Genomic DNA, 15,251 nt, shown 5'->3' with positions numbered 1-15,251 from the left:
GGTTACTAGCCTCTTGCTCCCATCATTTTAGTCACCCCTTACGACATGCATGGCTTACGGAGGAAGAATCCTGTTCCACTTTCCCATGGAGAATAAGGTCATTTATCAAAATATATTAAATAATTTATTGACAAAAAGCCTTAACTACTTTATGTAGTTCTTTAATATTAATCTCTAAGAAATTCGTTTTGAAGATGACCTTCATTACTATTTGTGGGGATTCTTCAGATGTAGGCTTATGGATTTATGGCCAGGCATCAGTTCATTGAATTTATGTGGAAGTGCTTAATGCTACAGGATTAAAGCCACTGCTGTGCTCTTAACAATGCATATGGTACTAATATATCTTTTTATACTGTAGTCTTCAATCCATTAATGTAGTAATACTTACAGTTAAGATGACCTTCAGTGGAACAATAACCATTAAAGAAACTGTTCTAAGCCATCCTTGAATGGCCTAAGGTTAATTAGAACCTGACATAAAGTTTAAATCTAAGTACCTAATTTCACTATGAGAATAGCTGTCGTGTTACAAAACAAGAGAAACAAAGTTAATAATTATTAATTCAGAAGTCTGCTAGTCACAGAGAGAGAAGTGGTAAAAAAGTCCTGTTGACGGCAAAGGATGGGGAAATGGTACATAATAGAATTTTTATAAACCCATTTTATAAACACTTCCATGAGCAGAACTGCACCCACCCAGCAATGTAACAAGACTGAGGGGGAATATATGGAAATTGCACACTTAGCCAAGTCATGAGTAAATCTAAAAAAAAAATTGATGTAAGAATAGTAAAAAGATTAATGAACTGAACAATAACACAGTGGTAGTAGGCTCCATACAGAGGTTTAAAAATAGATATAACAAGGCTGTTTCACATGAGCCAGTCAAGAGTTAGAAGATGGAACTAAAGTCTAGAGCTTCTCTTCCACTTGAACTCAGATAAGTAATCACATTGAAGTAGCAGCTTTTTTACTAGTTCTTACTACATATGGGACAGAACTCGTCCACTCATCCATACTGTATAACATTATTAAATCTGCATTTCTTGACTAGTCTCGGCCAAATAAATGTTAGTCCACTGCACATTGCTTACTTCTCCATAGAAACCAGTTTTATAAATACCAGTAATTTAATGTTGATAATGTTGCCAAATTCATTCTCCAAGCATTTAAAAAAATTCTAAGGAGTCCCCCCCCCCCATTACTTCCTCTTCAGCACCATTGCTAAACTAGTTTTCAAGTTTTATGTTTTCTCTAATTGTATCCCTGAGGTAATGCCAGTCACTTTTAGACATCTGGTTTGCATTTCCACAGAGAAGCAGTGTGAAAGAAATGTTGATTGATCAGTTTTAGGAAATAATTTTCTTATCTATCAGGCCTTAATGCTGTGATATGCCACACAACACAAGAATGGCTATTCTTTCCTACCTTGTATGCACTGTTGGAAAAAGTTGATATGCAACCTTTTCTGATAATGTCTCACTTGCTACCCTTAGGGTTCATATGATGTGAATAAAGTACTGTATCTTTATTTTTTACTTTTTTTTTATGACACATGTGGCAGATGTTGCAAATGTATGGAATAGGCGGTAGGTTACTGAAAACAGTTAAGAGTTTTTATGAGGATAGTGAGGCTCAGGTTAGAGTTTGTAGGCCTTAGACAGTGATGCATGATGTCACCATGGTTGTTCAGTATATTTATAGATGGGTTTGTAAGAGAAGTGAATGCTTGGGTGTCGACAAGAAGTGTGGGATTAAGAGATAAAGAATCTAACACAAAGTGGGAGTTGTCACAGTTGCTTTTTATGCTGATGACATTGGTTTTGGGAGATTCTGAAGAGAAGTTGCAGAGGTTGCTGAATGAGTTTGAAAGGATATGTAAAAGAAGGAAATTAAAAGTGAATACGGAAAAGAGCAAGGTGATGAGGATAACAAAAAAATAAGGTAATAAAAGTTTGGATATCAGACTGTAGGGAGGGAATATGGAGGAAGTGAATGTATTTAGATATTTGGGAGTGGACTTGTTAGCAGATAAGTCTGTAGAAGTTGGGGTGAATCATAGAGTTGATGAGGGGAAAAAAGAAACATAATCCATGGCAGCAAAGCAAGGAATGTATGAGAGTATAATGGTACCAACGCTCTTATATGGGCTTGAAGCATGGGTGGTGAATGTTGCAACAAGAAGGCTGTAGGCAGTGGAGATGCTGTGTCTGAGGGCAATGTGCAGTGTGAATGTAAGGCAGAGAATCCGTAGCTTGGGGATTAGAAAGAGGTGCAGGGTTTCTAAAAGTACATATTATCCAGAGGGCAGAGGAAGGTTGAGGTGGTTTGGACATTTAGAAAGGATGGAATAAAATAGAATGAATTGGAGGGCATATAAATCAGTAGTGGAAGGAAGGCTGGGTAGGGGTCATCCTAGGAAGGGGTGGAGGGAGGGGGTAAAGGAGGTTTTGTGTGCAAGGGCGTGGACTTCTGGCAAGCGTGCACGAGCGTGTTAGATTGAAGCAAATGGAGACAAATAGTTTTCATGACTTGACGTGCTGTTGGAGTGTGAGCAAAGTAACATTTATGAAGGGATTCAGGGAAATCAGTTAGCCAGACTTGAGTCCTGGAGGTGGGAAGTACAGTGCCTGTAGGAGAGGTGTTGATATGTTGCAGTTTGTAAACTGTAGTGTGGGCAAGCCAATTTTGGTTTTTAGATCCATTTAGCTCTACCTCTCAAAAAGGCTCACGTATCACTGGTGATGGGCTGTTGATCACATTGTTGAGGGACTGCTGGTGCAAAATAAACCTAGTGAGAAGCAGGGGTGTGGTGGGGACAATAAGGAAACACTGTATCAACATTTGTGGCCCCAGACTATTCAACATCTTACCAGAAGATATCAGAGACATGGCTGGAACAAGTGTAGAAGCCTTCAGGAGGAAACTGGACAGGTATCTTCACCAAGTGCCAGATCAGCTGGGCTGTGATGGATATGTGGGGCAGTGGGCCTCCAACAGCAACAGCCTGGTTGACCAGGCAAGCAGCAAATGAGCTTGACCCATGGCCAGGCTCCGAGAGTAGTGAGACTCTTGAAACTCATCAATGATATATCAAAGGTCAAAGGTAATGATTTATTCACAATAGCACTAAATTGGTAATGATTGTAGCCAAATGTTCAAAATAACAAGATATTAATTTTGATACTAGTTAGACAGTAATATCTGAAACTTAAACAGGTTCTAAAGTGTCAAATATCCACTGGGCTCTATTGCTGTTTACATCAGTCACCTCAAATCAGTCTATATATAATTTGATAGCATTTTCCTTAGTAAACTTATTAATCACTACGTCCTTCTTCGTTTAATTTCCTCTGATGTGGATGCTATATTAGTGCTTTTATCAAAACAAAATTCATGGAGTTCATAACTGCATGCATATTACAAATTATTTATTTAAATTAAATTTTTATCCTGCAAATAGGTTGTTGAACAAGAAAATGAACAAAGAAGAAGATTGGAGGCTGCCAGTCGGGCTGCAGCTCTTAACCAACAGAAGCAACAGCAGCAGCAAGAAGAACGTCAGCAGGTGGCACGTAACAATAAAATCAATGTTCGTAAACAACAGGTTAGTCAAAGTTATTGTCTGTGCTTAATATTCTCAAATCTTCAGTTTAAGTATTATTGAAGGTTCTTTCAGTGCTAAGCAGATACATCATGTTTTTCCTGATTAGTGACTGTTACTATAAAGGTAGATAGGAAAGGCAATCTATTGATAAATTAATTAAATTGTATTTGACTGTGTTCTTCATAAGTTGGAAGGATTCATTTGCTCTTGACAGATAGGATTTTAAGAAAGTGTGAGTACCACTAGGTGGCATGTCTTATGATCAACAGATGAAGGATAACACCTCTACCCGTTCTTGTGCTGAATGACCCACATGGGTTTTATCCTTCACCTGTATGTATAGTGTTTTTCTCATAGTTAAAATCTGATAGATACTTCTAGTACTTGCTCTTTCCAGCCTGATCTTAAGAACCATAAAACCCTCTCTATTAATAGACCACATCTGGACAAACACCATATCCCCTTTAAAATCAGGCATAATCACAGACAACACTACAGACCACTACCCAACCTTTCTCATAACTGATCTGGGTAAATTGCCACAAGACATTACTAAAGTAACCTTCAGACTACATAACAAGACAGCTGTTAACAACTTTATAGCAGCTATGAATAACATCGATTGGCAAAATGAGCTTGAAACATATACGGATATGAATGAATGTATAAATAATGTTCTAAAAAAAGCCCAATGCCTCTACAACAAACATTGCCCCCAAAAAACTAAACAGATCACAGCAAAGAGACTGAATAGTCCCTGGCTAACACCCAGCGTCCTTAAATCCATTAACACAAAGCACAAATATGAAAAACAGTATAGAATGGATCAGATAGCTAGAGAACAGTCTAAACGTTACTCGTCAGCTCTTACCAGCCTGATAAGAAGATCGAAAAAATTGTATTATAAAAATAGATTACAAAACATCAAAGGTAATATGAAAAAAACCTGGAAAACTCTATCTGAAATTATTGGAACTAAAAAGTTATCCAAAAACAAAACAATCAAGCTAACAAAATCAGACGAACCTCTACTCACACCAACTGAAACAGCAAACAGACTCATAATGATAACACAAGACACAGATCTCTTTTTGATGTACCTCGTGTCTGTATCACACTGTGTAAAAACTCTATGCACGTAAAGGGCCCCAAAATATGGAACTCATTACCAGAAGATGCTAAAGTAACCCGGTCTGAAAATCAATTTAAGACTCTTCTCAAAAGCCACTTAATCACCCTAGACTAAATGATAAATACTCAGTACACACATGCTCACTTATGTATTCTCACATCATAATTTCAGCAATAACTTTGAACCTTTTATCCATTGTTGACAGGAATATAATTGAATCATTGTTTTCACAAAAAGCATTTTTGAATATATGAATATATCTTTTGGCTTATATAAATTAGATTCACTTATAATTAATAATCTACTGCACAACTATGATATAATTAATATTCTACTGTACAACTATGACATAATTCTTAGTGTTAAGTAGTCTGTAAGCCAATAATATTAAGTCAGCCCATAATGCCTAGGGATAATAGAGGCTCTCTTTGCATTGCAACCCATTATTGTAAATACAAAATCTCAATGTACTTTTTGCAAAGACATAATTAAATAAATAAATAAATAAATAAATGATAATTTTTTTTTTTTTAACAAGTCGGCCGTCTCCCACCGAGGCAGGGTGACCCAAAAAGAAAGAAAATCCCCAAAAAGAAAATACTTTCATCATTATTCAACACTTTCACCACACTCACACATAATCACTGTTTTTGCAGAGGTGCTCAGAATACAAGAGTTTAGAAGCATATACGTATAAAGATACGCAACATATCCCACCAAACTGCCAATATCCCAAACCCCTCCTTTTAAGTGCAAGCATTGTACTTCCCATTTCCAGGACTCAAGTCCGGCTATATAAAAATAACTGGTTTCCCTGAATCCCTTCACTAAATATTATCCTGCTCACACTCCAACAGCTCGTTAGGTCCCAAATACCATTCGTCTCCATTCACTCCTATCTAACATGCTCATGCACGCTTGCTGGAAGTCCAAGCCCCTTGCCCACAAAACCTTCTTTACCCCCTCGCTCCAACCTTTTCAAGGATGGCCCCTATCCCGCCTTCCTTCCCCTACAGATTTATATGCTCTCCATGCCATTCTACTTTGATCCATTCTCTCTAAATGACCAAACTACCTCAACAACCTCTCTTCAGCCCTCTGACTAATACTTTTATTAACTCCACACCTACTCCTAATTTCCACACTCCAAATTTTCTGCATAATATTTACACCACACATTGTCCTTAGACAAGACATCTCCACTGCCTCCAACCACCTCCTCTCTGCAGCATTTACAACCCAAGTTTCACACACATATAAGAGTGTTGGTACTACTATACTTTCATATATTCCCTTCTTTGCCTCCATAGATAACGTTTTTTTGTCTCCACATATACCTCAACGCACCACTTGCCTTTTTTTACTTCAATTCTATGAGTAACCTCATCCTTCATAAATCCATCCACTGACACGTCAGCTCCCAAATATCTGAAGACATTCACTTCTTCCATACTACTCCTTCCCAGTTTGATATCCAATTTTTCTTTATTTAAATCATTTGATATTCTCATCACCTTACTCTTTTCTCTGTTCACTTTCAACTTTCTACCTTTACACACACTCCCAAACTCATCCACTAACCTTTGCAATTTTTCTTTAGAATCTCCCATGAGCACAGTATCATCAGCAAAAAGCAACTGTGTCAATTCCCATTTTGTATTTGATTCCCCATAATTTAATCGCACCCCTCTCCCGAACACCCTAGCATTTACTTCTTTTACAACCCAATCTATAAATATATTAAACAACCATGGTGACATTACACATCCCTGTCTAAGACCTACTTTTACCGGGAAGTATTCTCCCTCTCTTCTACATACCCTAACCTGAGCCTCACTATCCTCATAAAAACTCTTTACAGCATTTAGTAACTTAGCACCTATTCCATATACTTGCAACATCTGCCATGTTACTCCCCTATCCACTCTATCATGTGCCTTTTCTAAATCCATAAATGCAATAAAAACTTCCCTACCTTTATCTAAATACTGTTCACATATATGCTTCAATGTAAACACTTGATCTACACATCCCCTACCCACTCTAAAACCTCCTTGCTCATCTGCAATCCTACATTCTGTCTTACCTCTAATTCTTTCAATAATAACCCTACCGTACACTTTTCCTGGTCTTTCTTTCAACACACCGGCCGTATCCCACCAAGGTGGGGTGGCCCAAGAGGAAAAACGAAAGTTTCTCCTTTCAAATTTAGTATCATATACAGGAGAAGGGGTTACTTGCCCCTTTCTCCCAGCATTTCAGTCGCCTCTTACGACATGCATGGCTTACGGAGGAAGAATTCTGTTCCACTTCCCCATGGAGAACTTTTCCTGGTATACTCAGTAAACTTATTCCTCTATAATTTTTACAATCTCTTTTGTCCCCCTTCTTTTTATATAAAGGGACTATACATGTTCTCCACCAATCCATAGGTACCTTCCCCTCTTTCATACATTTATTAAACAAAATTACCAGCCACTCCAACACTATATCCCCCCCCTGCTCTTATCATTTCTGTCATGATGCCGTCAGTTCCAGCTGCTTTACCCCCTTTCATTCTATGTAATGCCTCACTTGCCTCCCCCACACTCACATTCTGCTCTTCTTCACTCCTAAAAGATGGTATACCTCCCTGGTCAGTGCATGAAATTACCGCCTCCCTTTCTTTGTCGACATTTAATAGTTCCTCAAAATATTCTCGCCATCTACCCAATACCTCCATCTCCCCATCTACTAACTCCCCTACTCTGTTTTTAACTGACGAATCCATTTGTTCCCTAGGCTTTCTTAGCTTGTTTAACTCACTCCAATTTTTTTTCTTATTTTCATTAAAATTTCTTGACAGTGCCTCTCCCACTCTATCATCTGCTCTCCTTTTGCACTCTCTCACCACTCTCTTCACCTTTCTTTTACTCTCCATATGCTCTACTCTTCTTATAACGCTTCTGCTTTGTAAAAACCTCTCATAAGCTACCTTTTTCTCTTTTATCACACCCTTTACTTCATCATTTATTTTGGTTCTTTTTATTGTTTTCCTTTCGTTTTCTTGTATTATAATATTTATTGAATTAGGTTGATTCTGTAATTTTATTGTACTCTTAACAAGCTAGAATCATAAGTAGATTGATAATTCACCACAAACTCTGACACAATCATAGATAATACCCACAATATTTGTTTATTAGAAATATGTATGTGTATGGAAGATAAATATTATTTAAACAGTAAATCATGTTCTTCATTATGAATTTGTTCAGTTCATAAAATTGTTTGTCTCAGGAAAGGTATACACCTAGAGGAAATCATACAAAAACATTTTATAGTAGAAGGCAGGAAATCTTATGCTGGTAGGTAAGACACATAGGCAACAGTTAGGCAACTTTATTCCGAAACGTTTCGCCTACACAGTAGGCTTGTTCAGTCGAATACAGAAAGTAGGCAGGAACAGTAGAGATGTGAAGACGATGTAATCAGTCCATCACCCTTGAAGTCGTAGAATTTGAGGTTGTCAGTCCCTCAGCCTGGAGAGTTCAGTTACATAGTCAGGAACTATCTGAAGATCAAGCGACAGTGCGGAGACTTAAGTCTCCGCACTGTCGCACTCCGCAGTGCGGAGACTTAAGTCTCCGCACTGTCGCTTGATCTTCAGATAGTTCCTGACTATGGAACTGAACTTCTCCAGGCTGAGGGACTGACAACCTCAAATTCTACGACTTCAAGGGTGATGGACTGATTACATCGTCTTCACATCTCTACTGTTCCTGCCTACTTTCTGTATTCGACTGAAGAAGCCTACTGTGTAGGCGAAACGTTTCGGAATAAAGTTGCCTAACTGTTGCCTATGTGTCTTACCTACCAACCTGTCGGTATTGTATACCATTTTGATGTTCAAATCTTATGCTGTTTATTTATTTTAAATTAAAGCAGTTTATTCATTTTGGAGGTATGTGCAGTAAATGGAGCTTATTAAATCTGCTATAATCTGGGTTGAATCTAACAATGAATCTTGAATTGATAGTTATACCAAAACCTTGCCATTTTTTAAAATTAACTAATTTCATGCAGTGGACTCTTTCAAGGAGTTGTATTATTTTCACTAAGTGGTAGCCTAGTTAGTTGCCATTGTCTCAGATAATTGTGATGGAGCATCTAGGCAAGATTATCCCTGCCAATATATCACAACTTATTGTGACTCCTCCTCCTTCTTCTATGCCTTGTGGGGGTGTGATGATATTTACCCCAGAATACACTTGGCATCTCACTTACATACAATACAGCCTTACTGTAAATGCTGAGCCTTCATTTTTAATGTTTAACCAAGGATTACTCTACCAAGCAAGCTAATTACCAGTGGCAGACTATCATTAGTGATAATTCCTGCCAGGCAACCTCACTGATCCTGCAGCTGGAGGTTTGCCTTGTTCATTTGCTTACCTCACTTCATACTATCTACACTGATTTGCATGACTAGGCACATGTGGTTACATACAAAATATAGTGTGTCAAGTAAAAGCTCCTGGAGAGCAAAATGTTGCCACAATAAAATGTCACATTAGTTACACTTGTGTTCTTGTACTTAACATATTGTCAGTAATTCTACCAACATTAATACAAAATATAGTGTCTTTCACATATGATTGGATGGTAGCACCTCCCTGTATGGTTGCTTTCTACCAATGTTAATACTCACTATATATGTTTATGCTGTGATGACCCTCAGAAAATTCAGGTATCACACCTATACATGCCAGTAAGAACTATCTTGCATTTTTTCACTTGGTTTTGCCTCCTCTCAGTTGCCATTTCTTACTGTGGTTGATCAGACAGTCAACAAGAAATTCTGGACTCAGACCAGGCTGCAAAGGTAGACGAGCTCATGAAACTGGTTACAGATATTTTGGAGGGATGTCTCATGTTAAATCATCTAGTCCAAATGTTACTTTTTTATTTTTGTAGCTCAGTCTTGTGCTTCTCACTGTATATTCTCATTGTGCTGAAGATGTTGCTGGTTCTTCATCCACCTGAAATTTAGTCCCTTTAAGGTTCTTATGAAAGCCCTTGGTTTATTGGGTGATTCCATATTTGCTAGACTGTGGCATTCCATTTATCATTTCCATACAGTGTTTTTCAGAAAGAATGTCAAAAGCTATTCTAGGTCGTATATAGCAATAACACCAGCATATATAGATGATTGAAATCATATCCATATACTGTAATATAAAGAGCAACAAGAAGTTTTATGTGAAATTAATTAATGTATGTAGTATATTGTAGCTGCAAGTTCCTATATGATAATTAACCAATGGGAGGATATTTTCTGCATATACTATACATAGATTTAGGCTAGTGATCATTCCCATGAAGTGTGTCCTCCTATGTACAGTTACCAGTAAGGTTCCTTAAGGAATATTTGATAATTGTTATAAGTAAGCTTAACATCTCTTTAGAAATACTAGTTGTATAGCAGCCCATCCAAGGCTTTTTTGTACAACAAGGTAAGCTACCTGTTGAAAATGTAGGCCAGAAGATATCACAGTATTGTGACTATTTTTTTGCTAAGAAACTTAAGCAAGTAAAAACTCTTTCAAACATAATGTCTTGTAATGATGAATTGAATATATTAAAATTTAAGAAATAAAATTCATGAAAAAAGAGTCATGGAATTAACTTGTTTCTAAGAAGGATTTTCACTAAATGTGTTTGCATTAATTTTCCCAGGTACAATTTTGTTTAAAATTATAAAATTGAATGATGGAGTTAAGCTTCAGGGTTGCATAATATGAAGCTGGTAATTTGTATATAATTAAAATTTTTCTTTAGGGTCATTTTATCATGATAACATTATAAGTTAGAATTATAAATAACTTAACCTATGTTTTATGTTGTTGTGTTCATTGTGAATTTATTTTAAATTACAATAAATTTAAATTCTTGTTCTGTCTACATTTAAATATACGTAATTTACTTTAACTATATGTTTATGCTAATTATCTGTGTTTTTCTCATTTTTGCTTTCTCGTCTTTTCTTCAGGGATATGGAGGAGAGGTAATTTTGATAGTTCACATTATATTGTTGTTTTAATAAAACTAACACTGAATATGTTGTGTGCATTAGTAATTTTAATACTTTGTGGTTCAATGTGATATGATCAGAAACCTGCATAATTGTAAAAAAAATGTACAGAACAGTATTGTTGCCTTAACATATTGATATCTCTGATATATGTAAAATACTGTATTTAATTCATCACTGTTATAACCTGGTCATAGTTCTCTTCATTGACATCCAGCATTTACTGTCTCCACTTGAAGTTGAATCATAAAACACTTAATTATTACCAGATGCTGGCATATCCTTGCTGTGACAGACTTAATGTGATCTGTTACTATGCTTATGTAGCTAAGCCAGAGGATACTTATAATTCTGTGCTTACATCATAGGCTATGTAGCACTATTGTCAGTCACTGCTTAGGGGTGTACACGTATATGGGCCTTCTGAACAAGCTTTTTGGTAATCTCGCACCTCCTCATCTTCTTCAGCTACAAATTATCTACAAAAAATTCGCACCACACATTGCCCACAGACATAACATCATGTCATCTGGCCTGAATTATACTTTTACATTTCATATTGTAATTTAAATACAGAATATATCACAGGAAGGTCAGGTCTTTAACTCTTTCAGGGTCGACAGGCCCTCTCAGAGACTTGTTCTCAGGGTCGGCCAAATTTCAAAAAAAAAAAAAAAAAAAAATTTTTCTTATGAAAAGATAGAGAATCTTTTCCTGATCATAATGACACCAAAAGTATGAAATTTGATGGAAAACTTTTGGACTTATGCTTTCGCGAAGTTAGCAGACTTGACGATGTTTACGCATTGGCGATTTTGCCCACTTTGAGCCCTATTTTCGGCCAATTCCAGTGTACTTGTCAACAAAAACCATAAATATTTCGCTAGAACTCCATTTTTCTGTCGAATGAGTACAAGAAACCACCCATTTACCGATTTCAACTATCCAATACAGTGGTCAGAATTTAGAAATTTTGCCAATTTCACACAAATTTCAAAAGATGCCAATTTCCGAATAGGGTCCAGAATAAACAAGAAAGACATTCCTGGCACTATAATAACATTTCCTCTGTTCATTAGTCATGCCCCCATGCCCCTCTTACATTCTTTTGCTTTCCACTTTGAATTTTTATTTTCACAAAAAAATAGAAGATTTACTGTTATGCAGACTACTGCATTGGTGTAGAAATGGTATAAATATTATCAGCGCACTTGTGAAAGAATATTAGACTCACCAGTTGACGTGTTTTGGACGCATAGCATGATTTGTTTACTTTTGAACTTTGGTAAAAATCGAACATTTCTGCTACTTTGAGTGCAATTTCAGGGTAGTTTTCTTTGTCAAAATCATCTCAATTTCTGTAATATGTCTTCCATTCTATAAAATGAGACCAGGAAAACTAGAATACAACAATAAATACCATACGAAAATACAGTGCAAAGTCGCTGTTTTAATCTAAAAACACGGTCAAAGTTTTTTTTCCTCATTACGCACTGTGTGCTGCAGGATTTTTTTATACCATGCACACTGACCACATAGACCCATTCTTTCATATGTAGACCTACCAGCTTTCTCTCACTAGATTTGAGGGCACTAGAATTTAGGCGTATTAGTACGTCAAAAACCCTGGTGCATAAGCCGTACTAGTACAGCCGAAACCCTGAAAGGGTTAAAAATTTAATTATTATTAAATTAAAAACAGTTATTTGGTTTTTAATGACCCCTTCACCAAAAATATTACACGACAGTACTTTACCATAATCAAATAATAAAAATCTCATTCCTTTATTCTTTGCTGATTACACTGTGCTTTTAGGAGATTCTGAAGAGAAGTTACAGAGGTTGGTTGATGAGTTTGATATGGTATGTAAAAAGAAGGAAATTAAAAGTGAATGCAGGAAAGAGTAAGGTGATGAGGATAACAAAAAATTTAGGTAACAGAAGATTGGATATCAGATTGGAGGGAGAGAGTATGGAGGAGGTGAATGTATTCAGATATTTGGGAGCGGATGTGTCAGCAGATGGGTCTATGAAAGATGGGGTGAATCATAGAATTGATGAGGGGAAAAAGGTGAGTGGTGCACTGAGGAGTCTGTGGAGAAAAAGAACTTTCTCCATGAAAGCATAGAGGGGAATATATGAGAATGTAGTTATACCAACACTCTTGTATGGGTGTGAGGCATGGGTGGTGAATGTTGCAACAAGGAGAAGGTTGGAGGCAGTGGAGATGTCATGTCTGAGGGCAATGTGTGGTGTGAATATAATGCAGAGAATCCATGGTTTGGAGATTAGGAGGATGTGTGGGATTACCAAAACTATTATCCAGAGGGCTGAGGAAGGGTTATTGAGATGGTTTGGACATGTAGAGAGGATGGAACGAAATAGAATGACTTTGAGAGTGTATAAAGCCGTAGTGGAGGGGAGGCGGGGTAGGGGTTGGCCTAGGAAAGTTAGAGGGAGGGGGTGAAGGAGGTTTTGTGTGTGAGGGGCTTGGACATCCAAGAAGCATGCTTGAACATGTTAGATAGGAGCAAATGGAGACAAATGGTTTTTAGGACTTAACATGCTGTTGGAGTGTAAGCAAAGTAACATTTATGTAAGGATTCATGGAAACCAGCAGGCCAGACTTGGTTCCTGGAGATAGGAAGTACAGTGCCAGCACTCTGAAGAAGGGGCGTTAGTGTTGCAGTTTTACAACTGTAGTGTAAGCATGCCTCTGGCAAGACAGTGATGGAGTGAATGATGATGAAAGTTTTTCTTTTTCAGGCCACCCTGCCTTGGTGGGAAACAGCCAGTGTGTTAATAAAATACAAATAAAAATAAACATGAGCATAACACACATTCACCAAAGTTGTATTTTTTTTTTCTTGGCACACTGGGTGTCCCCCACCAAGGTAGGGTGACCCAAAACAGAAACAATTTCACAATCATTCACTTCAGTCACTGTCTTGCCAGAGATGCACTTATACTATAGTTCAGATGCTCCTCCAAACTGCAAATATCATTATTTCCTCTGTCAGATTACAGCCACTATATATTTCACTTCCAGGACTCAAGTCTGGCTAACTGGTTTTCCTGAATCCCTTTACAAAATGTTACTTTGCTCACACTCCAACAGCTTTTCAAGTCCCAAAAACCATTTGCCCCTCACTCCTACCTAAAACACTTGCATATATCTGCTGGATATCCAAGTCCCTCACACACAAAACTTGTACCCTCTCCATCCAACCTTTCCTAGGGCAACCCCTACCCCACCTTAATTCCACTACAGATTTATGCACCCTTAAAGTTATCCTATTTTGCTCCATCCTCTGTAAATGTCAAAACCATATCAACAACCTCTCCTCAGAGTTAGTTTTAGTAACTTCACCTCCTAATCTCCAAACTGCAAATTCTCTGCATAATATTTACACCACACATTGCCCTCAAAAATTGACATTTCCACTGCCTCCAGTCTCCTCCTCACTGCAACATTCACAGCCCATGCTTCACACTCATCTAAGTGTGTTGGTACCATTATACTCTCATGCATCCCCATCTTTGCCTCCATGGATAATGTTCAATCTCCACAGATGCCTCGGTTCACCACCAACCTTTTTTCCTTCACCAGTTCTGTGGTTCTCCTCATCTTTCATGTACCCATCCACCAATAAGTCCACTCATAAATAGTTCTCTGTATATACACTGCACTTATGATACTGATCACTCATATAAATGCACATTCTTTATGGTATATGTAGTCATTTACTTAATGCACAAATTGATATTAATATACAGTATTCACATAAAACTACATTTATTTACAGTGGTCCCTGAAGTTATGTTTTTTGAAGTTAGAATTTACTCCTCATAGAGGAATTTTGTTTTGAGTTGTAATTAAAAATTGGAGGTATGATATGTGTATGATGGTATGACTTTATATACAGTATTATGCCAATGCTATCAGCTAGGCCTGTAATAGTTGTATCATGTACAAATATTCATAGGTTCGAACCCAAAGCATTCCCACATTCTTCTTTCAACACACTGGCCGTATTCCACCAAGGGGGGGTGGCCCAAAAGAAAAAACGAAAATTTCTCCTTTTACATTTAGTAATATATACAGGAGGAGGGGTTACTATCCCTTTGCTCCTGGCATTTTAGTCGCCTCTTACAACACGCACGGCTTATGGAGGAAGAATTTTTTTCCACTTCCCCATGGAGAATTATTATTATTATGATTATTTTTATTATTTTTATTATGGAAGCTTGCCTCTTAGGCAGCATTTGAGCCAATAGGGCTCTGGTGGCCTGGTGGTTAACGCTCTCGCTTCACACGGTGAGGGCCTGGGTTCGATTCCCAGCCAGAGTAGAAACATTGGACGTGTTTCTTTCCACCTGTTGTCTATGTTCCCCATCAGTAAAATGGGTACCTGGGTGTTAGTCGACTGGTGTGG

General features: G+C 37.4%; 1 protein-coding gene across 3 annotated transcripts in view; it reads left to right on the top strand.

Moving 5' to 3' along the window:
• Positions 1–15,251, top strand: part of Frl (formin-like protein) — a 659,403-nt gene that overhangs the window by 571,403 nt on the left and 72,749 nt on the right. For 2 of the 3 annotated variants that reach the window (XM_070084297.1, XM_070084296.1), the window contains exon 20: positions 3,467–3,610. In XM_070084297.1, coding sequence (XP_069940398.1) covers positions 3,467–3,610 — 144 coding nt within the window. Of the gene's footprint in view, positions 1–3,466; positions 3,611–10,773; positions 10,789–15,251 lie in introns of all 3 variants that reach the window. The other variant, XM_070084295.1, reaches the window with a different exon arrangement.

The sequence above is a fragment of the Cherax quadricarinatus genome, chromosome 12 (genome assembly GCF_038502225.1).
Source record: "Cherax quadricarinatus isolate ZL_2023a chromosome 12, ASM3850222v1, whole genome shotgun sequence".
NCBI classification, from domain to species: domain Eukaryota; kingdom Metazoa; phylum Arthropoda; class Malacostraca; order Decapoda; family Parastacidae; genus Cherax; species Cherax quadricarinatus.
Note: the sequence above shows the minus strand (reverse complement) of the source record. Positions and strands in the feature narration are given on the sequence as shown.